This window comes from Anser cygnoides, chromosome Z, assembly GCF_040182565.1.
Source record: "Anser cygnoides isolate HZ-2024a breed goose chromosome Z, Taihu_goose_T2T_genome, whole genome shotgun sequence".
NCBI lineage: Eukaryota > Metazoa > Chordata > Aves > Anseriformes > Anatidae > Anser > Anser cygnoides.
In genome coordinates this window covers 9,810,029-9,835,880 of record NC_089912.1, presented here as the reverse complement: position 1 = coordinate 9,835,880, position 25,852 = coordinate 9,810,029, and the positions used below count along the sequence as shown (strand labels likewise).

Sequence of the window (25,852 nt, the reverse complement as noted above, 5' to 3'; positions counted from 1 at the left end):
GCACCCCCAGATTCCTCGGATTCACCAGGAGGAAGTCACGCTTGATAAGCCTCTTAAAATTATGTGGTGAAAGGACTGGCTTGGAAGACAAGAAGAGGGCATTGGATATAGACAGGGGGACTAATGGCTGAAGTGCAACCCTGCAGAAGGAGATTTGAGTACTGAGCTGCACAAATGCTCTGCTGCTACCACACTGCTATTAATATTCAGCAAGTGTGTAATTCAGAGCTTAACCCAGCCTCACAGAAGGAAGTGCAGTCCCAAATGTGTCCTCCTTACAACTAACAGCCTAAACACAAGTGCAACGTCGGGGGAAATTCAGAGAAGATGGGACCGCTGTTGTGAAGGACAAGGCAAACTAGAATAAACACAGCATACAGTAAGAAAAAAGAAGGAAAAGGTTGTTCATCCCTTGAGACATAAAGATAAGACTTCAACGGGAAGAGAAAGTAAAACAGCACAGGTGTGTTATTTATTATATACCCTACATCTTCCCTCGGAACAGTCATAGTGAGGTCCCGACTCTCCTCCCACACCATTTTCCCTCTAACCGTTGCTGATAGGATCAGCAGATTAAGAAGATGAACAAATCTTGCCACCTTTGGTCGCTGTCTCCCAAGGAAGAAACCTTCACACAGGCAGAGACAGGCAAGTGTTTCTCTCAGGAAAAAAAAAAATAAAAAAAAAATAAAAAAAAATGATAAGAAGAAAGGGAAAAAGAAGACAAAAAAAAAAAAAAGCCACACTCAGAGCTAGTGACCATGCCTCGTCTGCTGGTACCTGCCTTCCACCGCACCATGCTCTTTTCGATGATGGCTCATTGTTACTTTTTTTGGAGGGAGCTCCAGCCCTTCCGATTGTCCTTGCTGGTCCTGTGTTGGGGATTGAGCTGATGGAACCTTTGCTCTTTGCTGGGGTACCCGTCTCCTCTTTCCTTCTGCCTACAAGACTTTCTTGAGGAGGCTGGCTTTAGCATACTCACTGCTTCTGCAGCTGTGCTCATGGGGTAGAGGGATGTAGGGCTTGCTGAGCAGAGCGCTGGGAAGTTGAGAGCCCTGCCTAGTGAAGCCTTCTAGGACTGTGAGCGTGTGGGGGAGGATGCATGTTCCAGGTGCTTCCCGTTGGAAGGCCTTGCAGCAGCTCCCGTGCCACGTGCTGTTGAGGTCTTCCTTTGTAGATCGTCGTGTGCTGAATGAAGTTCATCACAGTGCGACTGGGGTATACGAGGGGCTCGGTGTTGTCTCGCGAAGCAAAGTGGTGGCTTCTCCTTGTGGCCTCTGACAGAGTTACCTTGCGCTCTGCAGCCGTGTTCTGAGTGCACGAAGCTCCTTCGGCCTTGCTGCACTTCCCTTGCCTGCTTCCCAAAGTTTCTCTCTGCCAAGCGGAGGGCGGCTGAGGTGAGAGACGGAGGCAGAGGCGTCAGCACCGCCGCCTCAGGGGCCTCACTCTGGTCCCCCGCCCATGCTGAGGCGAGATGTGCGTGGCCTATGAGGTGTCGGCCCCTTTGTGACACGGTGGGTGACATCATGGGGCTCAGCTATAAAACCCCGTCCCCGCCGTGCCCGGCCACACTTCCCAGCAAGGCCTGGGAGGTGTTGGAGTTGCTCTCGCCAGCGCTGCTCTGCTCCACAGGAGCTGCTCTGCCAGCAGCAGAAGGCGAGGGGAGCCTGTGGGAGAGAACGCTGGTTGGGAAGTGTTGAGGAGGAGAAGGAGGAGGAGCCAAGGGAGTTTTGTAGCAGGAAGAGCACCTCTTTCCCAGCTGCTGTAAGGCAGGGGCAAAGATGAAGCACTACCTGCTCTTCAGCCCCTTGAAGCCTGAGGAACTTTCATTAATTAAGGAGCTCACCAGCAAAGGTAAGGCCCTGGGGGGCCCTTGTGGGAGCACTGTTGTCGCAAAGATGGACATGAGCTGTGGAAAGCTTGGGGCTGCCACTGCCGGGGGAAGGTCTTCTGAAGGGTCCTGGCGTCTGCAAGGAGAGCCCTGAGTGCATCAAATGTGCTTCCCAAGGTGCATCTGATGCCTCCCCTTCCTCCCCAGGCCTGTCCTGGGCACAGTGCGGGCTTGCAAGCTGGGCAAGGTCCAGGAGCTGTGCAGCAGCTTGCCCCAGCAGTGCGAGTGCTGGCTGAGGGCAAGGCAGAGCTTGATCACACACCACTGTCACCTCTGTGGCTATGGGGGTTCAGACTTCATGGGCATTGCCAACTCACCGCATCTTGGGATCTGTCTTTTGCTTTCCAGAAATCTGCCAAGTGTGGGATAGTACATCCAAATACATCAGAAGGCAGCTGTTGCGGAAGCAGGTGAGCCTTACATCCTGCCCCTGGCCCATCTTGCCCCTTTGGACCTGGGCCACGCAGCACCATCTTCAGGGCCCGCAAGTCACGCAGCACCCTTGCAGCTCTGTCCAGCACTGCCACTGATCCCTCTTCTTGCTTGCGTTTTCAGGTGGTGAATATTGGAATCGGAACCTTTGCCGTTGTGCCAGCAGACGCCACTAGTGCCGATGGCAAGGCTATGGTTGTTCAGAAACCCGTGTTCAAGCCCTGCAGGTTTATGAAGACATTTTACAAGCTCGAGTGTGCCGAGAACGAAATTTCTAGTAAGAAGCTTTTTGCTTTGCTTTCCCTGTGCAGCCCTTGCCTTTTGCTCCATGCAGTCGTCCCTGTGCCATGGCAGAGCAAAGTGTCTTGCAACATGGACAGGCCGAGTGTGGGTGCACATACAGCATCCCAGAACCTGCCCCTCCCCTGGGAGTCAGCCCCCTCTTTGCGGCTCGTCCCACCCTCTAGCTGGATGCTCGTAGCAGGTGGCAAAGCTTCCCTTGGCCTTCTGTTCCCCATCTGCTCTGCTCTGGAGATGTGGCCAAAGCTGGCAAGGGCCTTCCCCGTGGCACAGCATTGCACGAGGGCTGGGCGCTGCCCACACTTAGTGTGTGAATTTGCTGAAATGCGTGGGGACTGACGTTGTTGCTTCATGGTTGTTTTCTAGTCGAGACACCATTTGCTCTGCTGGACTTTGAGCAGATTGCCTCAGACATCCACTTCCGACCACAAATAGTAGAGCAGTGCATCCATGAGACCCTGCTTCTCTTCGCTGGTGCCCTCCTGGACAAAAAGGATGTAGAATTCTTCTTCAAGGGTATCGGGATTCTTACTGTGCGAAGAAAAGTGGTCACCATGAACTTCTACACTGAGTTCCTGCTGGAGGTGGATGACACAGACAACATGCATGAAGCTCTTCTCACGGTGAGTGGTTCATGTCTCCGGGGCTGCTGGCAGCTCTGGCAATGCTGTCAAAGCTCTCTCAAACTGCTTTCTCCTTGCCTGCCTCGCCATCGGGTGAGACAGGCTCGAGGAGCTATACAAACTCTCGGTAGCACCTGGGCCTGTTTGTGTGAGGGGCTAATGACACCAAAGGAGAAAGTGGGGCGAGGATTTTGGAGAGGCAGCCATGTCCCTGAGCAGTGGGAACGTTTGCTACCTTTGGGAGGAAGGAGCACATATCCTGGGCTTCTGCTGACGTGTGTCTGTCCCATTGCAGGACTCCAAGATGACGGATATGATTGCATCTGACGGCAAAAATAAATATACTCGTATCAGTGGAAATAGTTTCATCACACTACCAACGTGAGTGCCATCTCTTCTGCAACATCTGGCTGGCCAGGGGAGCTGGTGCCCAGCTCGTGCTTTGGGTGCAGCCCCTTCATGGTGCTTCTCTCCTGCCAAAGTGAGGCAGGACCAGCTCGTTGCTGGGAGGGCTTCCAGGCTGACCCCCTGCTCAGTCCTTCTGGGCAGTGCAGATGAAGCGGCCAGTCTGCAGTTGAGGGTCCCTGAGAGTGGTGGGAGGGTGTGAGGGGACAGCGAGGAGGGCTTGTGTTGGGTCTGGCAGGAAGGCGAGGGAAGCGCGGGAAGAAGCTTCTGGAGGCTGTGGGGCCCCTCAGCTCGCACAGGCCATTGTGTCCTCCAAAGGCTCAGCAGTAGCTCCCAAAGAACCCTGCCAGCAGCTTCTTAGTGGGGGACACCAAGGGAACACAGTGCCTCTTTTGACAAGTGGTGTCTATCTGTTTCCAGGCTTATACTTCAGGACCCGCACTGCAATCCGATTTCCATCAAGCCCAAAAGAGATCCGCAGCCTTGGGGCATGGGTGGCCGAAGAGGTAATGTCCCAGTGGGCTTCTGGCAGGGGGTTGCATGTTCTCCTCTCGTCCTCGCAGCGCAGGAGAGCCAATGTTGATGTGTGGGGCATGGGAGAGAAGGCAGCTGTGTGGGACAAAATGCCCCAGGAATGGTGGCTCCCAGGGTCGGCAATGAGTGTGGGTGGGCACGGCTGAGCAGCTCTGCTGCTGCCGCTGCCCTGCACAGACACAGAGGTGACATCGTGGTGTTCTCTTGCAGTGAGTGTGCTGGACCCGGTGGTGCTGGCTCGGAGGAGGGTTTCTCTAGCCAAGATGGCAGAGAAGAAAACCAAGGAGGATAAAAACAAGCAGGGTGACCAAGCCAGGTGAGCCTGCTGGAGAAGTGTTGTGGTGGAGTTGGGGGACATAAAGGCAAGAGCCTTTTGTGCCAGTAAGAAGTTTCCATAGGCTGCAGTGCATGTGCTCATGCCAAAAAGCACTGGAAACATCAAAGGGACAGCTGTTGTCCTGGTGGAGACATGGTCTTCCTCATGCATAAGCACTTCCTGCTGCTGGAGCTAAGGTGTGAGCTGCGAGCCCAGCTCTTAGAAACTGCCTCCAAAAGTACTCCCATAAGCTAAGCCTGCTGTGTCTTTTTAGATTCCTGCCACCAATTCAAGAGAGGTCTGGGGAAGAGCTGAAGAAGCCAAAACCTCCAGCTCATCCACGGCCATCCACGGCTTTTCCTCTGGACCCTCCGACAATGGTACGCCATAGGTATTTGCCAGCCCCGTTCCACTTTGGGGTCTCCAGAGCAAGGCAGAAGCAGCAGCTGATGCTGCCCACCATCCCTGTGCTCCTGCATGTACCCAGCCCCAGGAGACTAATGCTGTACGCGGTTGTGTTTCCCTTGCCTGCAGGGAGTGTGCTCTGTGTGCACTCAGATAGAAGAAAGACAGGAACGCATACTGATGGGCCACAGGCTCAAAAAGATTGAAGCTGAAATGTGGGACCAATACTATGTATGCATATGGAGTAGGAGCATGGAGCATGGCGTGTTTTCAGAGCCCCCAGGAAAAAATGCCCCCAGCAGGCATTTGCCCTCCTCCTTGGGAGGGAGGGGAGCAGTGCAGGTCTCCGGCATGGCAGCGTTACAGTCACCACCTGGCCACTCAAGGGGCCTGCTGTCTGCCCACACCCCTGCACGCTGAAAGGAGCAAAGGGCCAAGCCAGCAGTGAGCTGGGCATGGGCACAGGTCTGCCGGGAGACTGTACCTCTCTGCAAGGGATCAGAGCCCGCAGTACCTGCGCTCTGAAGACTAAAGTGAGCCTGTGCGAGGCACCTAACTCAGCAGAAGCACACCCCCAGGCAGAAACGGCAGGCCGTGCCCTGGGCTCAGGGAGCAAGGGCTGTAGCCTTGAAAGCACTGGCTGTTGGTAGCAGACCCCATTGGAGAGGGTAGCCCACTGCTGCTCAGCGCCATTTGCTGCAGGAGTGCACTGGGAGGGGCAGCCTCAGCTCCTTGCAGCAGTTCTTTAGGAGACTCTCTTCTGGTTTTGCAGAGACCCTTCTGCCAATTGCTCAAGTGCTTGCGACGTCCTTCCCACATCGTGAGAAAGGAGTACGATCAGATGCTCAAAGAGAGGATGAAGCAGAATGATAAAGGCCAAAGACATACGAGCCAGAAGGCACCACAGGGATGGCACGAAGAGCCACAGCCCCCGAGGACAGCACAGACAGAGTAAGTGTGCACAGGTCCAACCGAGGCCTGGGAAGAGCCCTGGAGGCCATGAGACCCTGAGCCGTGTTCTGGGGTTCCCAGGGCTTGTCGTCCTCCCCTTCCTCGTGACATGGAAAGGAGCAGGGTGCGATGCCACCCCCAGGGGCCTCTCCGCACCCCCAGGCCGGGACTTGACACAGGTCCAGAGGGGAAGGCTGTGGGTGCAAAGGGCCAAGGGGGTCGCGTCTGATGGTGGGCATCTGTGTGGGACGTTGCAACACATCCCACAGCTAGGGGCCTGAGTGAGGCCTTGGGACACTTCTGTCCCTTCTTCCCCACACAAGTGGGGGAAGTGAGATGGTTTTGTGCCAGTGAGATGTTCCCCTCAGCCGTAGTGCATGTGCTCATGCCAAAAAGCACTGGAAACATCAAAGGGACAGCTGTTGTCCTGGTGGAGACGTGGTCTTCCTCCTGCACAAGCACCTTGTGCTGCTGGAGCTAAGGTGTGAGCTGCAAGCCCAGCTCTTAGAAACGGTCTCCAAGTGTACTCCCAGAAGCTAAGCCTGCTGTGTCTTTCTAGATTATTGCCACCACTTCATGAGAGGTCTGACGAGGAGCTGAAGAAGCCAAAACCTCCAGCTCATCCACAGCCTAAGCCCCCTGAGCACAGGGCTTTTGCTCAGGACTCTTCAAGACCGGTACGCCATAGTTATTTGCCAGCCCCGTTTGCCCTTGGAGACTCCAGAGCAGGGCAGAAGCAGCAGCTGTTGCTGCCCACCGTCTCTGTGCTCCTGCCTGTGCCCAGCCCCAGGAGACTAACCCTGCATATGGTTGTGTTTCCCTTGTCAGCAGGGAGTACGCTCTGTACGTACTAAAATAGAAGAAAGACGGCACCGTATACTGATGGACCATAAGCTCAAAAAGCTTGAGGCTGCAACGTGGAACCAATATGATTCAACGTTGCAGAGGCTGATGATGGAGCACAGGCAGGTATGGCATGCATTCAGAGCCCCCAGGAAAAAAATGCCCCCAAGCAGGCATTTCCCCACTCCTTGGGAGGGAGGGGAGCAGTGCAGGTCTCCGGCATGGCAGCGTTACAGTCACCACCTGGCCACTCAAGGGGCCTGCTGTCTGCCTGCTCCCCTGCACGCTGAAAGGAGCAAAGGGCCAAGCCAGCAGTGAGCTGGGCATGGGCACGGGTCTGCCGGGAGACAGTACCTTTCTGCAAGGGATCAGAGCCCGCAGTACCTGCGCTCTGAAGACTAAAGTGAGCCTGTGCGAGGCACCTAACTCAGCAGAAGCACACATCCATGCAGAAAAGGCAGTCCCTGCCCTGGGCTCCGGGAGCAAGGGCTGCAGCCTTGAAAGCGCTGGCTGTTCATAGGAGACCCCACTGGAGAAGGTAGCTGGCTGCTGCTCAGCGCCATTTGCTGCAGGAGTGCACTGGGAGGGGCAGCCTCAGCTCCTTGCAGCAGTTCTTTAGGAAACTCTCTTCTGGTTTTGCAGAAAAACTTCCGCCACCCGCTGGAGTGTGACCAACATCCTTCCTTCCGTGTCAGAATGGAGTACGACGAGAAGGTAAAGGAGAGGATGAAAGAGAATGAGGAAGGCCTAAGCCCTGTGAGCCAGAAGGCACCAGAGGGATGGCACGAAGACCCACAGCCCCTGAGGAGAGCACAGAGAGAGTAAGTGTGCACAGGTACAACTGCGGCCTGGGAATCCCCCTGGAGGCCATGAGCCCTGGAGCAGTGTTCTGGGGATCCCAGCGCTCGGAGTCCTCCCCTTCCTCGTGACACCGGATGGAGCTGGGTGTGATGCCACCCCTAGGGGCCTCTCTGCACCCCCAGGCCGAGGCATGACACAGGTCCCAGGGGAAGGCTGTGGGTGCAAAGGGCCAAGGGGGCCATGTCTGACGGTGTCCGTCCGTGTGGGATGAAGCAACAGATCCCACAGCTAAGGGCCTGAGTGAGGCCTTGGGACACTTCTGTCCCTTCTTCCCCACACAAGTGAGGGAAGTGAGATGGTTTTGTGCCAATGAGATGTTTCCCTTGGATGCAGTGCATGTGCTCATGCCAAAAGGCACTGGAAACATCAAAGGGACAGCTGTTGTCCTGGTGGAGACGTGGTCTTCCTCCTGCACAAGCACCTTGTGCTGCTGGAGCTAAGGTGTGAGCTGCGAGCCCAGCTCTTAGAAACGGCCTCCAAGAGTACTCCCAGAAGCTCAGCCTGCTGTGTCTTTTTAGATTCGAGCCACCAATTCACAAGAGGTCTGAGAAGGAGCTGAAGAAGCCAACACCTCCAGCTCATCCACAGCCTACACCCCCTGAGCGCCCGGATAAACCTCAGGACCCTCCAACAACGGTACGCTATAGCCATTTGCCAGCCCCGTTTGCCCTTGGAGACTCCAGAGCAGGGCAGAAGCAGCAGCTGTTGCTGCCCACCGTCCCTGTGCTCCTGCCTGTGCCCAGCCCCAGGAGACTAACGCTGCACTCGGTTGTGTTTCCCTTGCCTGCAGAGGGCGCGCTCTGTGCGTGCTCAGATGGAAGAAAGACGGCACAGAATACTGATGGCCCACGAGCGCAAACAGGTTGAAGATGAAATCTGGGGGGAATACGATGCAATCCTACGGAGTAGGAGCAGGGAGCGAGAAAAGGTATGTCATGCATTCAGAGCCCCCATGAAAGAAATGCCCCCAGCAGGCATTTCCCCACTCCTTGGGAGGGAGGTGAGCAGTGCAGGTCTCTGGCACAGCAGTGTTCTGGTCACCACCTGGCCAGGCAGGTGCCTGCTGTCTGCCCGCTCCCCTGCGCGTTGCCGTGCGGAAGGAGCTGTTGCAAGAAGCAAAGGGCAAAGCCAGCAGCGAGCTGGGCATGGGCACGGGTCTGCCGAGGGACCATACATCCCTGCGAGGGATCAGTGCCCACAGTACCTGCGCTCTCAAGACTAAAGTGAGCCTGTGTGAGGCACCTAACTCAGCAGAAGCGCACTCACATGCAGAAAAGGCGGGCCCTGCCCTGGGCTCAGGGAGCAAGGGCTGCAGCCTTGAAAGCGCTGGCTGTTGGAAAGAGACCCCATTGGAGAGGGTAGCCCGCTGCTGCTCAGCGCCATTTACTGCAGGAGTGCCCTGGAAAGGGTAGCCTCAGCTCTGTGCAGCAGTTCTTTAGGAGACTCTCTTCTGGTTTTGCAGAACCCCGTCTACCACCAGCTGGAATGTGGCCGACGTCCTTCCTGCCTGTTGAGAAAGGAGTACGACAAGAAGCTGAAGGAGAGGATGAAAGAGAATGACAAAGGCCAAAGCCCTGCAAATCAGAAAGCATCAGATGGGTGGAAGGAAGAGCCACAGCTCCCCAGGTGAGCACAGAGAGAGTGAGTGTGCACCAGCCCCGCTGAGCCTGGGAACAGCCCTGGAGGCCCTGAGACCGTGAGAGTGTTCTGGGGTTCCCTGGGCTCGGAGTCCTCCCCTTCCTCGTGACAAGGCAAGGAGCTGGGTGCGATGCCACCCCCAGGGGCCTCTCTGCACCCCAAGGCCAAGGCATGACACAGGTCCCGAGGGGAAGGCTGTGGGTGCAAAGGGCCAAGGGGGCCGTGTCTGATGGTGGGCGTCTGTGTGGGACATTGCAACACATCCCACAGCTAGGGGCCTGAGTGAGGCCTTGGGACACTTCTGTCCCTTCTTCCCCACACAAGTGGGGGAAGTGAGATGGTTTTGTGCCAGTGAGATGTTCCCCTCAGCCGTAGTGCATGTGCTCATGCCAAAAAGCACTGGAAACATCAAAGGGACAGCTGTTGTCCTGGTGGAGACGTGGTCTTCCTCCTGCACAAGCACCTTGTGCTGCTGGAGCTAAGGTGTGAGCTGCGAGCCCAGCTCTTAGAAACGGCCTCCAAGAGTACTCCCCTAAGCTAAGCCTGCTGTGTCTTTTTAGATTCGAGCCACCAATTCACGAGAGGTCTGAGAAGGAATTGAAGAAGCCAACACCTCTAGCTCGTCTACAGCCTAGGCCCCCTGAGCGCCTGGGTTTTTCTGCTCAGAAAACTGCAACCACGGTACGCCATAGACATTTGCCAGCCCCGTTTCCCCCTGGGGACTCCAGGGCAGGGCAGAAAGGCAGCTGTTGCTGCCCACCGTCCCTGTGCTCCTGCCTGTGCCCAGCCCCAGAGACAAACGCTACACACGGTTGTGTTTCCCTTACCTGCAGGGAGCGTACTATATGCGTGCTCTGAGAGAGGAAAGACGGGAACAAATACTAATGGCCCACAGGCTCAAAAGAATTAAAGCTGAATCATGGGATAAATACGATTCCAGCATACGGAAACAGATCTTTGAGCGAAGACAGGTATGGCATGCAGTCAGAGCCCCCAGGAAAAAAAAAGCCCCAAGCAGGCATTTCCCCACTCCTTGGGAGGGAGGGGAGCAGCGCAGGTCTCCGGCACAGCAGCGCTGTGGTCACCACCTGGCCAGGCAGGGGCCTGCTATTTGTCCGCTCCCCTGCGCGTTGCTGTGCGGGAGGAGCTGTTGCAAGGAGCAAAGGGCCAAGCGAGCAGCGAGCTGGGCATGGGCATGGGTCTGCCGAGGGACTGTACCTCCCTGTGAGGGATCAGTGCCCTCAGTACCTGCGCCCTGAAGACTAAATTGAGCTTGGACGAGGCACCTAACTCGGCAGAAGCACCCCCCCAGGCAGAAAAGGCGGGCCCTGCCCTGGGCTCAGGGAGCAAGGGCTGCAGCCTTGAAAGAGCTGGCTGTTGGTAGCAGACCCCATTGGAGAGGATTGCCCCCTGCTGCTCAGTACAGGCGTGCACTGGGAGGGACAGCCTCAGCTCCTTGCAGCAGTTCTTTAGGAGACTCTCCTCTCGTTTTGCAGAAGAACTTCCACCACTCGCTGGAGTGTGACCGACGTCCGTCCTTCCTCTTAAGAAAGGAGTACGACGAGAAGCTGAAGGAGAGGCTGAATCAGAATGTGAAAGGCCAAAGCCCTACGAGCCGGAAGGCAGCAGAGAGGGGGCAGGAAGAGCCGCAGCTCCCCAGGAGAGCACAGACAGAGTAAGTGTGTGCCAGCCCCGCTGAGCCTGGGAAGAGCCCTGGAGGCCATGAGCCCTGGAGCAGTGTGCTGGGGTTCCCAGCGCTCGGAGTCCTCCGCTTCCTTGTAACACGCGAAGGAGCTGGGTGCGATGCCATGCCCGGGGGCCTCTCTGCACCCCACAACCAAGGCATGACACAGGTCCCGAGGGGAAGGCTGTGGGTGCAAAGGGCCAAGGGGGCCATGTCTGATGGTGGGCGTCTGCATGGGACGTAGCAACACATCCCACAGCTAGAAGCCTGAGTGAGGCCTTGGGACATTACTGTCCTTTCTTCCCCAGCCAAGCTGATGGCCTTTCTTTTGGATCCTGCAGGAAAGGGGAGAAGATAAGGCTCTTGGACCACCGTGAGAAGGCCCAGGGCGTGCCGTCCACGCCAGGAAACCACAAGCGGCCCTGCAGCTTCCAGCTGCAGAGGCCGTAGCCATCAACTCCAACATCGAAAGCTGAGGCAGGCGCCAGCACCAGTACCAGGGACACTCCAGCAGAAGCTCCCACCTCTGCTCATGGCGCTGCCCCCTTTGCAGTGTGAGAGCTGTTAGCAAGGGGTGTGAAGGGCGCCTTCCAAAGGATGAACTGCCAAATAAAGAGTGCTGGTGCCTGCTGCCAGCTGGACTGACCGTGCTGCTCCCTGCATGGCCTTTTTTTACACAAAAGAGGAGAGGAAAAGCCCTGCAACTCCCAGTATTGCTCCCATGGTCCCTCCCACCTCTCCCGGTGGAGGGCAGCTCGTGCAGGGGGACCTTGGGCCCTGTGGCAGAGGGCTTCTCCCAGTGCTGACGAGGACCATCTGCCGCCAGGGACTTGCTGCTTTGCAGCAATGGCCGGGAATGACAAGCAGGTTTCTGTCTGTGGTACACCTTCCTTGACATCCATTTTGCAATTAGTGGGCCCACAGACCCATTCTCCTGCTTTGGGGAGATTCTTGGATTCTCTTGGGGGATTCCTTTGGTGCTTTCTCTACACTCCCTGTCATCACTTAAGACCTTCAATAGAAGTGGTCTGCTTTTCCACGTTGAATGAGCAAAAAAAACAAAAGGTTGTTTTCTAGCTGAGACACTACTTGCTTTGCTGGACTTTGAGCTGATTGCCTCAGACATCCACTTCCGATGACAAAGAGTAGAGCAGTGCATCCAGAAGACCCTGCTTCTCTTTGCTGGTGCCCTGCTGGACAAAAAGGATGTGGAATGCTTCTTCAGGGGTATTGGCATTCTTACCTTGCAAAGAAAAGTGTTCACCATGAACTTCTTTACTGACTGCGTGCTGGAGGTGGATGGCACAGGCAACACGCTCAAAGCTCTTCTCATGGTGCATGGGTCATGTCTCTGAAGAACAATACTAGGAGTGTGAGTGGGAGATAGCAACTCCCTGCCAGGCCTGAAGGAAAGGCACCGGCGTGAGACACCCCAAACATTGGTAGACCCCCTGCCCTGCCGAGCAGAGGTAGGGGACCTCGGAGATGAGGAGGAATGGAAACAGGTCCCTGCTCGACGTCGCAGGCAACCCCCCTCCCTTTTGTCCCTGCCTTCCCAGGTGACCTTACAAAAGGTTTGAGGCCCTGGAGCTTGAGAGACCGGTGGGTGAGAATGAGGTGAACAGTCTACGCAGGAGGATGCCTAGGGCGAGGAAGTCGACTCCACGCCTCAGGACTGCCTCCACTAAGAAAGACAGAAGGGTGATTGTTGTAGGCGACTCCCTTCTCAGGGGAACAGAGGGCCCTATTTGTTGACCTGACCCTACCCGTAGGGAAGTCTGCTGCCTCCCTGGGGCCTGGGTCAGGGACATTGCCAGAAAGCTTCCCAACCTGGTTCACCCCTCTGACTACTGTCCTCTTTTGATAGTCCAGGCTGGCAGAGATGATATTGAAGAGAGAAGCCTGAAGGCTATCAAACGGGACTTTAGGGGACTGGGACGATTAGTAGATGGAGCGGGAGTACAGGTCGTGCTTTCCTCCATCCCTACAATGGCAGGGAGGGGTACAGAGAGGACCCGGAAAGCTCACCTGATAAACAGGTGGCTCAGAGGCTGGTGCCAACACAGACATTTTGGGTTTTCTGACCACAGGGCGCTTTACTCGGCACCCGGACTGCTAACTACAGATGGGTCCCACCTGTCTCTAAGGGGAAAACAGACACTAGCGCAGGAGCTGGCAGGGCTCATTGAGGGGGCTTTAAACTAGGTAGGAAGGGGGACAGGGATGAAATAAGGCTCGTTAGAGGTGTGCCAGGGGGAACAATGTCCGGGTTGGGGGAGCAGGCAATGGTCCAACTGAAGTGCATCTACACTAATGCACGCAGCATGGGCAACAAACAGGAGGTCCTGGAAGCCATCGTGCAGCAGGCCAGCTATGACTTGGTCGCCATCACTGAAATGTGGTGGGACCACTCCCATGACTGCAGAGCTGCAATGACTGGCTGTAGGCTCTTCAGAAGGGACAGGCAGCACAGAAGGGGTGGTGGTGTGGCTCTCTATATTAGAGAGTGTTTTGATGTTGTGGAACTTGAGACTGAGACTGGGAATGATAAGGTTGAGTCCCTATGGGTTAGGATCAGCAGGAAGGCCAACAAGGCAAGCATCCTGGTGGGGGTCTGTTATAGACCGCCGAACCAGGATGAGGAGACGGATGAGGAGTTCTACAGGCAGCTGGCAGAAGTTGTGAAATCGTCAGTGCTCATTCTCGTGGGGGACTTCAACTTCCCAGACATGTCCTGGAAATGCAATAGAGCTCAGAGGAAGCAGTCTAGGAGGTTTCTGGAGAGCGTGGAAGATAGCTTTCTGACGCAGATGGTTAGTGAGCCTACCAGGGGAGGTGTCCCACTGGACCTTCTGTTCACAAACAGTGATGGACTGGTGGTAGATGTGGTGGTCGGGATCTGTCTTGGGCAGAGTGACCAAGAAATGGTAGAGTTCTCTATTCTTGGTGAAGTCAGGAAGGGGACCAGTAAACCTGCTGTCTTGGACTTCCGGAGGGCTGACTTTGAGCTGTTCAGGACACTGGTTGGCAGAGTCTCTTGGGAGGTAGTTCTGAAGGGCAGAGGAGTCCAGGAAGGCTGGGCACTCCTCAAGAAGGAAGTCTTAACGGCTCAGGAGCGGTCTGTCCGCACATGCCCAAAGACGAGCCAACATGGAAGACGACCGGCCTGGCTGCACAGAGAGTTGTGGCTAGAGCTTAGAGGGTTTATGATCTTTGGAAAAGAGGGTGGGCCACTCAGAAGGATTATAAGGATGTTATAAGGATGTGTAGGGACAAAATTAGAAAGGCCAAAGCTCATCTGGAGCTCAATCTGGCTACTGCTGTTAAAGACAACAGAAAATGTGTTTATAAATACATTAGCACGAAAAGGAGAACTAAGGAGAATCTCCATCCTTTACTGGATGCAGGGGGAAGCTTAGTTACAATAGATGAGGAAAAGGCTGAGGTGCTTAATGACTTCTTTGCCTCAGTCTTTAGCGGCAAGACCAGTTGTTCTCTAGATATCCAGTACCCTGAGCTGGTGGAAGGGGATGGAGAGCAGAATGTGGCCCTCACAACCCATGAGGAAATGGTTGGTGACCTGCTACAGCACTTAGATGTACACAAGTCGATGGGGCCAGATGGGATCCACCTGAGGGTACTGAGAGAACTGGCGGAAGAGCTGGCCAAGCCGCTTTCCATCATTTATCCGCAGTCCTGGCTATCAGGAGAGGTCCAGTCGACTGGTGGCTAGCAAACGTGATGCCCATCTACAAGAAGCACCGGAAGGTGGACCCAGGAAACTATAAGCCTGTTAGCTTGACCTCAGTGCCAGGGAAGCTCACGGAGCAGATTATCTTGAGTGTCATCATGCAGCACTTGCAGGGCAACCAAGTGATCAGGCCCAGTCAGCATGGGTTTATGAAAGGCAGGTCCTGCTTGACAAACCTGATCTCCTTCTACGAGAAAGTGACGCGTTTGGTGGATGAGGGAAAGGCTGTGGATGTGGTCTACCTTGACTTCAGTAAGGCTTTTGATACCGTTTCCCACAGCATTCTCCTCAAGAAACTGGCTGCTTTTGGCTTGGACTGGCATACACTTTGTTGGGTTAGAAACTGGCTGGGTAGCCAGGCCCAAAGAGTTGTGGTGAATGGAGTTAAATCCCGTTGGAGGCCGGTCACTAGTGGAGTCCTCCAGAGCTCAGTACTGGGGCCAGTTTTCTTTAATATCTTTATTGATGATCTGGATGAGGGGATCGAGTGCACCCTCAGTAAGTTTGCAGATGATACCAAGTTAGTTGCGTGTGTTGATCTGCTCAAGGGTAGGAAGGCTCTGCAGAAGGATCTGGATAGGGTGGACCAATGGGCTGAGGCCAACTGTACGAAGTTCAACAAGGCCAAGTGCCGGGTCCTGCACCTGGGGCACAACAACCCCAAGCAGCGCTACAGGCTGGGAGATGAGTGGTTGGAAAGCTGCCTGGCAGAGAAGGACCTGGGAGTACTGCTTGATAGCCGGCTGAACATGAGCCTGCAGTGTGTTCAGGTGGCCAAGAAGGCCAACAGCATTCTGGCTTGTATAACAAACAGTGTGGCCAGCAGAGCTAGGGAAGTGATTGTCCCCCTGTACTCAGCTCTGGTGAGGCCTCACCTCGAGTACTGTGTTCAGTTTTGGGCCCCTTGCTACAAGAAGGACATGGAGGTGCTCGAGCGAGTCCGGAGAAGGGCAACGAAGCTGGTGAGGGGTCTGGAGAACAAGTCTTATGAGGAGCGGCTGAGGGAGCTGGGGTTGTTTAGCCTGGAGGAGGCTCAGGGGGCGACCTTATCGCACTCTATAGATACCTTAAAGGAGGCTATAGAGAGGTGGGGGTTGGTCTATTCTCCCACATGCCTGGTGACAGGACGAGGGGGAATGGGCTCAAGTTGCACCAGGGGAGGTTTAGGTTGGATATTAGGAAGAACTTCTTTACCGAAAGGGTTGTTAGGCATTGGAATGGGCTGCCCAGGGAAGTGGTTGAGTCACCATCCCTGGAGGTCTTTAAAAGACGTTTAGATGTAGAGCTTAGTGATATGGTTTAGTGGAGGACTTGTTAGTGTTAGGTCAGAGGTTGGACTAGGTGATCTTGGAGGTCTCTTCCAACCTAGATGATTCTGTGATTCTGTGATCAGCATCTGTTTAAATATATCTCCAATCCATGTAGGCATTTAATTCATGGAAGCATTTCTTCTTGTATGTCTCTGATATGTTTTTTTTTTTTTTTTTTTTTAAGATATTTTCTCTCCCAGGCTTCTGGAACTTGTCCACACTGTTTCCTCATTTTCCACCACTGGATTTACTACTAGTGTGGCTACTGTCACATTGTGATGTTGCTGCACCATGAGTAACCAGAAGTTCTCACTGCTGAACTGATTTCTGTAGCTATAAGTGGTACCCTGCATGGTGGTTTTCCAGAGTTCATTAATGAGATTAAATTTACAATTTTCTGGTAAACATGAGTAGTTTTTATTGCAAACACACTTTATCTCTGAACCTATCCTTCCCAGTTGTTATTCATACTTGCAATATTATGTAAGACAAAATGGATTTGGACTGCAATGAATGGACTGCAGCATTTGTCTTGTTTTTTTTGTTGTTTGTTTGTTTTTTTGTTTTTTTTGTTTTTTTTTTTTTTTTTTCAGTTTGCCTTTAGACATTTCTCTGCTGTGTGCTTTTTAAACACTTGTGGGACAAAGAAACCCTCACATTCTCTCCCTTCCTCCTTTCCTCCTTCTCTCATTCCCTTCTTCCCCCTCTGTCTTAGAAAACATGCCTACATTAACTACAGTTAAGATATGAATGAATCCCCCAAGAGAGAAATGTATCTTTAAGAACGTAGCTAAAATTTGGAGATACAAGTTACAATGTTGGATGCATAGAGCTATGCCTGGTTCATGGTAATTTTCTTCAGTCACCTTACCATGGCCACTCCAGGTAGAAGACACAGAGATATATTTGTTTAAAAAAAAAAAAAAAAAGAAGCCAGTGATCCACAACTGATGAACTAACAGAAACTTCTGAACCTATACTTAAAGAACCTCACAGGGGTGGTTTTTTGTCCCTGAAGCCCAGAAATGTGCTTTATGAGCTGATCATCTTTTCTGAAACCAGCATTATACAGACCATAGAAACTTTTCTAATATCTCCATTGAGCGCATAAGTTCTTTCGTCTATCCCTACAGGGGAAGAGAGAGGCACGGAGAGGACACAGAAAGCTCGCGTGATTAATAGGTGGCTCAGAGGCTGGTGCCAGCACAGAAATTTTTGTTTTTTTCACCATGGGGAGCTTTACTTGGCACCTGGCCTGATGGCCCCAGACGGGTCCCTATCTCCAAGGGGAAAACGGATCCTAGGCCAGGAGCTGGCGGGGCTCATAGAGAGCTCTTTAAACTAAGTAAGAAGGGGGACGGGGCTCAAACAAGGCTTGTTGGAGCTGTGCTGGGGCAAACAATGGCTAGGCCAGGGAAGAAGGCGATGGCCCAGCTGAAGTGCATCTACACTAATGCACGCAGCATGGGTAACAAACAGGAGGAGCTGGAAGCCATCGTGCAGCAGGCAGGCTACGACTTGGTTGCCATCACGGAGACGTGGTGGGACCGCTCCCACGACTGGAGTGCTGCAATGCCTGGCTATCGGCTCTTCAGGAGGGACAGGCAGCACAGAGGGGGTGGTGGCGTGGCTCTCTACATTAGAGAATCTTTCGATGTTGTGGAACTCAGGCTGGGAATGATAAGGTTGAATCCCTGTGAATCCGCGGGAAGGCTGGCAAGGCTAGCTTCCTGGTCGGGGTCTGTTATAGACCGCCGAACCAGGATGAGGAGACGGATGAGGAATTTTATAGGCAACTGACAGAAGTTGCAAAATCGTCGGCGCTTGTCCTCGTGGGGGACTTCAACTTCCCGGACATATCCTGGAAACACAACACGGCACAGAGAAAGCAGTCTAGGAGGTTTCTGGAGAGCGTGGGAGATAGCTTCCTGACGCAGCTGGTCAGCGAACCTACCAGGGGTGGTGCCCCGCTAGACCTTCTCTTCACAAACAGAGAAGGACTGGTGGGAGATGTGGTGGTCGGAAACTGTCTCGGGCAGAGTGACCACGAAATGGTAGAGTTCTCTATTCTTGGCGAGGCCAGGAAGGGGACCAGTAAAACTGCTGTATTGGACTTCCGGAGGGCTGACTTTGAGCTGCTCAGGACGCTGGTTGGCCGAGTCCCTTGGGAGGCCGTTCTGAAGGGCAGAGGAGTCCAGGAAGGCTAGGCACTCCTCAAGAAGGAAATCGTGATGGCACAGGAGCGGTCCGTCCCCACGTGCCCAAAGACGAGCCGGCGTAGAAGAAGACCGGCCTGGCTCAACAGAGAGTTGCGGCTTGTGCTTACCAGAAAAAAGAGGGTTTATAATCTTTGGAAAAAAGGGCAGGCCACTGAGGAGGACGACAAGGATGTAGCGAGGCTGTGCAGGGAGAAAATTAGAAAGGCCAAAGCTCATCTGGAGCTCAACCTGGCTACTGCCGTTAAAGACAACAAAAAATCCTTTTACAAATATATCAACACGAAACGGAGGACTAAGGAGAATCTCCATCCTTTACTGGATGCGAGGGGAAACCTAGTTACTAAGGATGAGGAAAAGGCTGAGGTGCTTAATGCCGCCTTTGCCTCAGTCTTTAGCAGCAATACCGGTTGTTCTCTGGATACCCAGTGCCTTGAGCTGGTGGAAGGGGATGGGGAGCAGGATGTGGCCCTCGCTATCCATGAGGAAATGGTTGGCGACCTGCTACGGAACTTGGATGTGCGCAAGTCGATGGGGCCGGATGGGATGCACCCGAGGGTACTGAAAGAACTGGCGGAGGAGCTGGCTGAGCCACTTTCCATCATTTATCGGCAGTCCTGGCTATCGGGGGAGGTCCCAGTTGACTGGCGGCTAGCCAATGTGACGCCCATCTATAAGAAGGGCTGCAGGGCAGACCCAGGGAACTATAGGCCTGTCAGTTTGACCTCAGTGCCAGGGAAGCTCACGGAGCAGATTATCTTGAGGGTCATCACGCGGCACTTGCAGGGCAAGCAGGCGATCAGGCCCAGTCAGCATGGGTTTATGAAAGGCAGGTCCTGCTTGACGAACCCGATCTCCCTCTATGACCAAGTGACGCGCTTGGTGGATGAGGGAAAGGCTGTGGATGTGGTTTACCTTGACCTCAGTAAGGCTTTTGACACAGTTCCCCACAACATTCTCCTCAAGAAACTGGCTGCTCGGGGCTTGGACTGGCGTACGCTTCGCTGGGTTAGAAACTGGCTGGATAGCCGGGCCCAGAGAGTTGTGGTGAATGGAGTCAAATCTGGTTGGAGGCCGGTCACTAGTGGTGTCCCCCAAGGCTCGGTACTGGGGCCGGCCCTCTTTAATATCTTTATCGATGATCTGCATGAGGGCGTCCAGTGCACCCTCAGTAAGCTTGCAGATGACACCAAGCTAAGTGCGTGTGTCGATCTGCTCGAGGGCAGGAAGGCTCTGCAGGAGGATCTGGATAGGCTGGAGCGATGGGCTGAGGTCAACTGTATGAAGTTCAACAAGGCCAAGTGCCGGGTCCTGCACCTGGGGCGCAACAACCCCAAGCAGAGCTACAGGCTGGGAGATGAGTGGCTGGAAAGCTGCCTGGCCGAGAAGGACCTGGGAGTATTGGTTGATAGTTGGCTGAATATGAGCCAGCAGTGTGCCCAGGTGGCCAAGAAGGCCAACAGCATCCTGGCCTGTATAAGAAGCAGTGTGGCCAGCAGGTCTAGGGAAGTGATTGTGCCCCTGTACTCGGCTCTGGTGAGGACGCACCTTGAGTACTGTGTTCAGTTTTGGGCCCCTCGCTACAGGAAGGACATGGACGTGCTCGAGCGAGTCCAGAGAAGGGCGACCAAGCTGGTGAGGGGTCTGGAGAACAAGTCTTATGAGGAGTGGCTGAGGGAGCTGGGCTTGTTCAGCCTGGAGAAGAGGAGGCTCAGGGGCGACCTTATCACTCTCTACAGTTACCTTAAAGGAGGCTGTAGAGAGGTGGGGGTTGGTCTGTTCTCCTACGTGCCTGGTGACAGGACGAGGGGGAATGGGCTCAAGTTGCGACAGGGGAGTTTTAGGTTGGATGTTAGGAAGTACTTCTTTACCGAAAGGGTTATTAAGCATTGGAACGGGCTGCCCAGGGAGGTGGTGGAGTCACCATCCCTGGAGGTCTTTAAAAGATGTTTAGATGTAGAGCTTAGCGATATGGTTTAGTGGAGTACGTAGTGTTAGGTCGAAGGTTGGACTCGATGATCTTGAGGTCTCTTCCAACCTAGAAATCTGTGATACTGTGATACTGTGTGATACTGTGATAAGTTGTCTTTAAGTCTCCCCAGCTTTTCTTTCGGAGTATGGCACAGTAACTGTGGGATCCAGAGCATCCATAGCATCCTTAGGTAAGTTTAGGACTTAGTCATTTGAATTAGGTACCTGCTTGGGTACTGTGCGTAGGCCTTTAAAAAGAGCCTTACTGATGTGGGGGATATTTATTTCAGCTAGTTCCATTCATTCATCACTATCATGATATGGCCTTAAGGGAAACAGATGACAATACACGTTGAGTACTTTGGGTTGTGATTGTCTCTCCATGTGGAGCAGAGAGCAATGAGGCAGTGCTGGCTCTAGTCAGGCCATATTTCACAGAAATAGCTCCCTTGGGTGATGTGAATCAGACATGGCCTTTTGCATAAGCCTTACCAAAACTGTTTTGGCTTTCTGAGCTCATTTTGATTCCAGGCTGTAAAATTTATAAGATTAGAAAAAGCTCCCTTATTTGTTTCCCACTGTTGAGCCAGTACAGTGATACCTTCAGTGGCCAGAACATCACTATGAGTCTCTTCTGTGCTTCAAGGCTGGCATCTTCACCATCCAGAGCCATCCCAGTACTGGGTGAGAAAATTAATCTCCCACTGTAGGAGATCAGGTTCAAGACAAGCTAAGGAACCTGAAGGTGCACAAGTCCATGGGACCTGATAAGATGGATCCACAGGTCCCGAGGAAACTGGCAGATACAGTTGCTAAGCCACTGTCCATCATACTTGAGAAGTCGTGGCAGTCCAGTGAAGTTCCCACTGGCTGGAAGAGAGGAAACGTAACCACCATTTTCAAAAAGGGAAAAAAGGAAGACTGGGGGAACTACAGGCCAGTCAGTCTCACCTCTGTGCCTGGCAAGATCGTGGAGCAGATCCTCCTGGAAACTCTACTAAGGCACATGGAAGATAAGGAGGTGATTGGTGACAGCCAACATGTCTTCAGTGAGGGCAAATCATGCCTGGCAAATCTGGTGGCCTTCTACAATGGGGTTACAGTATTGGTGGATAGGGGACGAGCAACTAGTGTCATCTACCTGGTCTGGTGCAAAGCATTTGACACTGTCCCCCATTATATCTTTGTCTCTAAATTGGAGAGACATGGATTTGACAGATGGACCACTTGGTGGGTAAGGAATTGGCTAGATGGTCGCACTCAAAGAATTGTGGTCAACAGCTTCATATCCAGGTGGAGATCAGTAATGAGTGGTATTCCTCAGGGATTAGTATTGGGATTGGTGCTGTTCAACATCTTTGTTGGTGACATGGACAGTGGGACTGAGTGCACAATCAGCAAGTTTGATGATGACACGAAGCTGTGTGGGACAGCAGACAGGCTGGAGGGAAGGGATGCCATCCAGAAGGACCCAGGCAGACCTGAGAGGTGAGTCTTTGTGAACCTCATGGAGTTCAACAAGTCCAAGTGCAAGGTCCTGCATCTGGGCTGGAGCAATCCCCAGCACAAATAAAGGCTGGGAGAAGAATGGATTGAGAGCAGCTCTGCGGAGAAGGACCTGGGGGCGCTGGTTGACATGAAGCTCGACGTGGTCAGCCATGTGCACTTGTAGCTCAGAAAGCCATCCGTATCCTGGGTTGCATCAAAAGCAGCGTGGCCATCAGGGCAAGGGAGGTGATTGTTCCCCTCTGCTCTGATCTCATGAGACCCTGCCAGGAGTGCTGCGTTCAGCTCTGGGGCCTCTACCCAGCACAGGAAGGCCATGGATGTATTAGAACAAGCCCAGAGGAGGTCCACAAGGATGATCAAAGGGCTGGAGCACCTCTCCTATGAAGACAGGCTGAGAGATCTGGGGTTGTTCAGCCTGGAGAAGAGAAGGCTCCAGGGAGATGTTACATGGCCTTCCAATACCTAAAGGGGCCTACAGGAAAGCTGGAGAGGCACTCTTTGTCAGGGAGTATAGTGACAGGACTAGGGGTAACGCCTTTAAATTAAAAGAGGGTAGAGTTAGGTTAGATATAAGGAAGAAATTCTTTACTCTGAGGGTGGTGAGTGGAAATCCATTTATGGAGTGGAATTTCCATCTATGGAAATTGTACATAGGCAGTAGGAAAAATTGATTCCCCCCTATTCAACAGTTTTAGGACTATGCCTGCTCCAGGTTTGGAATCACCCAGATATTGAGAATTTTGGATGAGCAAAATTAAGGTCTCCGAGGATGGTTACAGGGGTGTCACATATGACAGAATGAAAAATCTGGGTTTGTTTAGTTTAGAAAAAGAGAAATGTAAGGGGGAATCTTATAGGTATATTCAGCTCCTTGTCGATAGTCATGAACAAGATGGAGACAGAGTCTTTCTAGAAATGTTTAGCAAAGAGATGGGAGGCAGCAAAAACAAGCAGTAGCAGGGAAAATTCTGATTAGCTAAAGAAAACACCGTTAGCCATGAGGTGCTTTCACAGTGATGGCTAGCTAAACTTTACCACACCGGTCTCTCGCCCTCCCCCTACTCAAAGGAAAGTGAGGAGAAAATGTGACGAAAAAGGGTTGAGATCAGGGCAGTTTAAAAAGGAATAAAGAAAGGAAAAAAAAAAAGAAAAAAAAAAGCAGTAACAAGAATAAACAAAGCAGGTGATGCACAATGCAACTGGTCACCACAAGCCAACTGATGCCCACCTTGTTGCTCAGCAACAGTGGCCTCTCCCGCCAACCCCCCCAGTGTTATTGTCCCACATGGCACCACATGCTATGGGACATCCCTTTGGCCAGTTGGGGTCAGCTGTCCTGGCTGTGTCCCCTCCCAGCTCCCTGTGCACCCCCAGATTCCTCGGATTCACCAGGAGGAAGTCACGCTTGATAAGCCTCTTAAAATTATGTGGTGAAAGGACTGGCTTGGAAGACAAGAAGAGGGCATTGGATATAGACAGGGGGACTAATGGCTGAAGTGCAACCCTGCAGAAGGAGATTTGAGTACTGAGCTGCACAAATGCTCTGCTGCTACCACACTGCTATTAATATTCAGCAAGTGTGTAATTCAGAGCTTAACCCAGCCTCACAGAAGGAAGTGCAGTCCCAAATGTGTCCTCCTTACAACTAACAGCCTAAACACAAGTGCAACATCGGGGGAAATTCAGAGAAGATGGGACTGGTGTTGTGAAGGACAAGGCAAACTAGAATAAACACAGCATATGGTAAAATAAATACAATAAAATAAAGTACAATAAAATGAAATGACATGAAATGAAATGAAATAAAATAAATAAAATAAAATAAAATAAAATAAAATAAAATAAAATAAAATAAAATAATAAAATAAATAAAATAAAACAGCCACACCCAGAGGTAACGGCCATCTGTGACAGAGCACTGGCACAGGGTGCCCAGAGAGGCTGTGGAGTCTCCCTCCGCGGAGATCCTCAAAAGCGGCCTGCACATGCTCCTAGGCAACCTGCTGTAGATGGCCCTGCTTGAGCAGGGCAGTGGGGTGCTGTTGGACCAGGAGACCTCCAGAGGTCCCGTCCAACCTCAACCATTCTCTGATCTATGATTCAGTGATTCTGTTAAGTTTGAAAACAAAGAATTCACTTGAACATCAAAAGCAGCATGAAGAAAACAGCCCTGCTCTGGAAGAACACTTTGAAGGAGCATATGCAACTAAGCTGGGCCTGACTGGCATGGAGGCTTACTGCAGCCTCCAACTTGTTACGACATGGTTTGCTCAGACTTTGGCAAAACCTCACCGCTTTTTTCCAACGGTCTTTCCCAACGGTGGTTATAACCTGCTCATGAAGAGCCCAGCCATGGTATCCACCAGGAAGAAAACCACGGCCTCCGCACCTCTTGCAGCCTCTCCAGCCACAGTCACCAATGTGGCTACCCAGACACCGGTCTTGGGGAAACATGCGGCCGTCCAGGTTTTGGGTGTGCCCGAATTGTCTGTTGGTGTCCGACGGCAGCAGCGGTGGGTATGCCTGTGGGAGGTGTGCCCAGGTGGAAGAATTGCTCAGCCTGGTGGCGGAGCTTCAGGAGGAGGTGAGTAGCTAAGGAGCGTCAGGGAGTCAGAGAGGGAAATTGACTGGTGGAAGCATACTCTACGCTCCCTGAGACAGACTCACGAGCCTGCCACAACACAAGTAAGGAAGGTTCCTCTAGCCCACCAGTCAGCCGCTACACAGAAGACAAATGTTGCCCCATGTGCTCCTGCCTGCGCCCAGCCCCACGAGGCTAACGCAGCACGCGGTTGTGTTTCCCTTACCTGCAGGGAGTGTGCACTGTGCGCACTCAGATAGAGGAAAGACGTCACAGAATACTGATGGCCCTCAAGCACAAACAGCTTGAGGCTGAAGTGTGGGGCCAATAATATGAAGGCATACTCTGAAGACTAAAGTGAGCCTGTGCGAGGCACCTGCCTTAGCAGAAGCCCACACGCAGGCAGAAATGCCAGGCCATGCCCTGGGCTCGGGGAGCAAGGGCTGCAGCCTTGGCAGCGGTAGCTGTTGGAGAGACCCCACTGGAGAGGGTAGCTTGCTGCTGCGCAGCACCATTTCCTGCAGGAGTGCACTGGAAGGGCCGCCTCAGTTCCTGGCAGCAGTCCTTTAGGAGACTCTCCTCTGGTTTTGCAGAGACCCTTCTGCCAAATGCTGAAGGGATTCCAAAGTACTTCCCACCCCATGAGAATGGAGTGTGACCAGACGCTGAAAGAGAGGATAAAGCAGAATGTCAAAGGCCAAAGCCCTGTGAGGCAGAAGGCACCAGACAGGTGGAAGAAGAGCCACAGCCACTGAGGAGAACACAGACAGCGTAAGGGTGTGCCAGCCCTGCTAAGGCCTGGGAACAGCCCTGGAGGCCCTGAGACCCAGAGCCATTGTCTTGGGTTCCCTGGGCTCTGAGTCCTCCCCTTCCTCATGAGACGGGAAGCAGCTGGGTGTGATGCTACCCCCAGGGACCTCTGCACCCCCAGGCTGAGGCATGACACAGGTCCCGAGGGGAAGGCTGTGGGTGCAAAGGGCCAAGGGGCCGTGTCTGATGGTGTGCGTCTGTGTGGGACATAGCAACACATCCCACAGCTAGGGGCCTGAGTGAGGCCTTGGGACACTTCTGTCCCTTCTTCCCCACACAAGTGGGGGAAGTGAGATGGTTTTGTGCCAGTGAGATGTTTCCCTCGGCTGCAGTGCATGTGGCCATGTCAAAAGGCACTGGAAACATCAAAGGGACAGCTGTTGTCCAGGTGGAGACGTGGTCTTCCTCCTGCAGAATCACCTTTTGCTCCTGGCGCTAAGGTGTGAGCTGCGAGCCCAGCTCTTAGAAACTGCCTCCAAGAGTACTCCCCTAAGCTAAGCCTGCTGTGTCTTTTTAGATTCGAGCCACCAGTTCACGAGAGGTCTGAGAAGGAATTGAAGAAGCTAAAACCTCCAGCCCTAGGTTCCTCTAGCCCACCAGTCAGCCGCTACACAGAAGACAAATGTTGCCCCATGTGCTCCTGCCTGCTCCCAGCCCCACGAGGCTAACGCAGCACGCGGTTGTGTTTCCCTTACCTGCAGGGAGTGTGCACTGTGCGCACTCAGATAGAGGAAAGACGTCACAGAATACTGATGGCCCTCAAGCACAAACAGCTTGAGGCTGAAGTGTGGGGCCAATAATATGAAGGCATACTCTGAAGA

At 53.2% G+C, this 25,852-nt stretch overlaps 1 protein-coding gene across 4 annotated transcripts; it reads left to right on the top strand.

Annotated features, from left to right (window-relative positions):
- Nucleotides 1-732: 732 nt before the first annotated feature.
- Nucleotides 733-11,529, top strand: LOC136788945 (coiled-coil domain-containing protein 81-like). Of its 4 annotated transcripts, none has more exons than XM_066988048.1 (19): nt 740-1,854; nt 2,240-2,301; nt 2,447-2,600; nt 2,990-3,246; nt 3,542-3,627; nt 4,072-4,157; nt 4,396-4,501; nt 4,776-4,881; nt 5,679-5,857; nt 6,417-6,534; nt 6,689-6,826; nt 7,343-7,521; nt 8,080-8,197; nt 8,352-8,489; nt 9,024-9,187; nt 9,760-9,880; nt 10,033-10,170; nt 10,696-10,874; nt 11,225-11,526. In XM_066988048.1, the coding sequence occupies exons 1-19, from the start codon at nt 1,782-1,784 to the stop codon at nt 11,331-11,333; spliced, it is 2,511 nt and encodes an 836-aa protein (XP_066844149.1). In that variant the 5' UTR covers nt 740-1,781; the 3' UTR covers nt 11,334-11,526. The 4 variants fall into 4 exon arrangements, with proteins under 4 accessions (XP_066844151.1, XP_066844150.1, XP_066844149.1 ...); XM_066988047.1 differs by having other exon boundaries at nt 6,686-6,826; nt 11,225-11,525; XM_066988050.1 differs by lacking the exon at nt 8,352-8,489 and having other exon boundaries at nt 733-1,854; nt 6,686-6,826; nt 11,225-11,529.
- Nucleotides 11,530-25,852: the final 14,323 nt, after the last annotated feature.

Bases quoted from the DNA above. Each gene is read 5' to 3' on its own strand.
- LOC136788945 (XM_066988047.1), top strand. From the start codon at position 1,782: ATGAAGCACTACCTGCTCTTCAGCCCCTTGAAGCCTGAGGAACTTTCA. The intron at 2,302-2,446 runs GTGAGCCTTACA...TTGCGTTTTCAG, and splicing joins GGCAGCTGTTGCGGAAGCAG to GTGGTGAATATTGGAATCGG. The intron at 3,247-3,541 runs GTGAGTGGTTCA...GTCCCATTGCAG, and splicing joins TGCATGAAGCTCTTCTCACG to GACTCCAAGATGACGGATAT.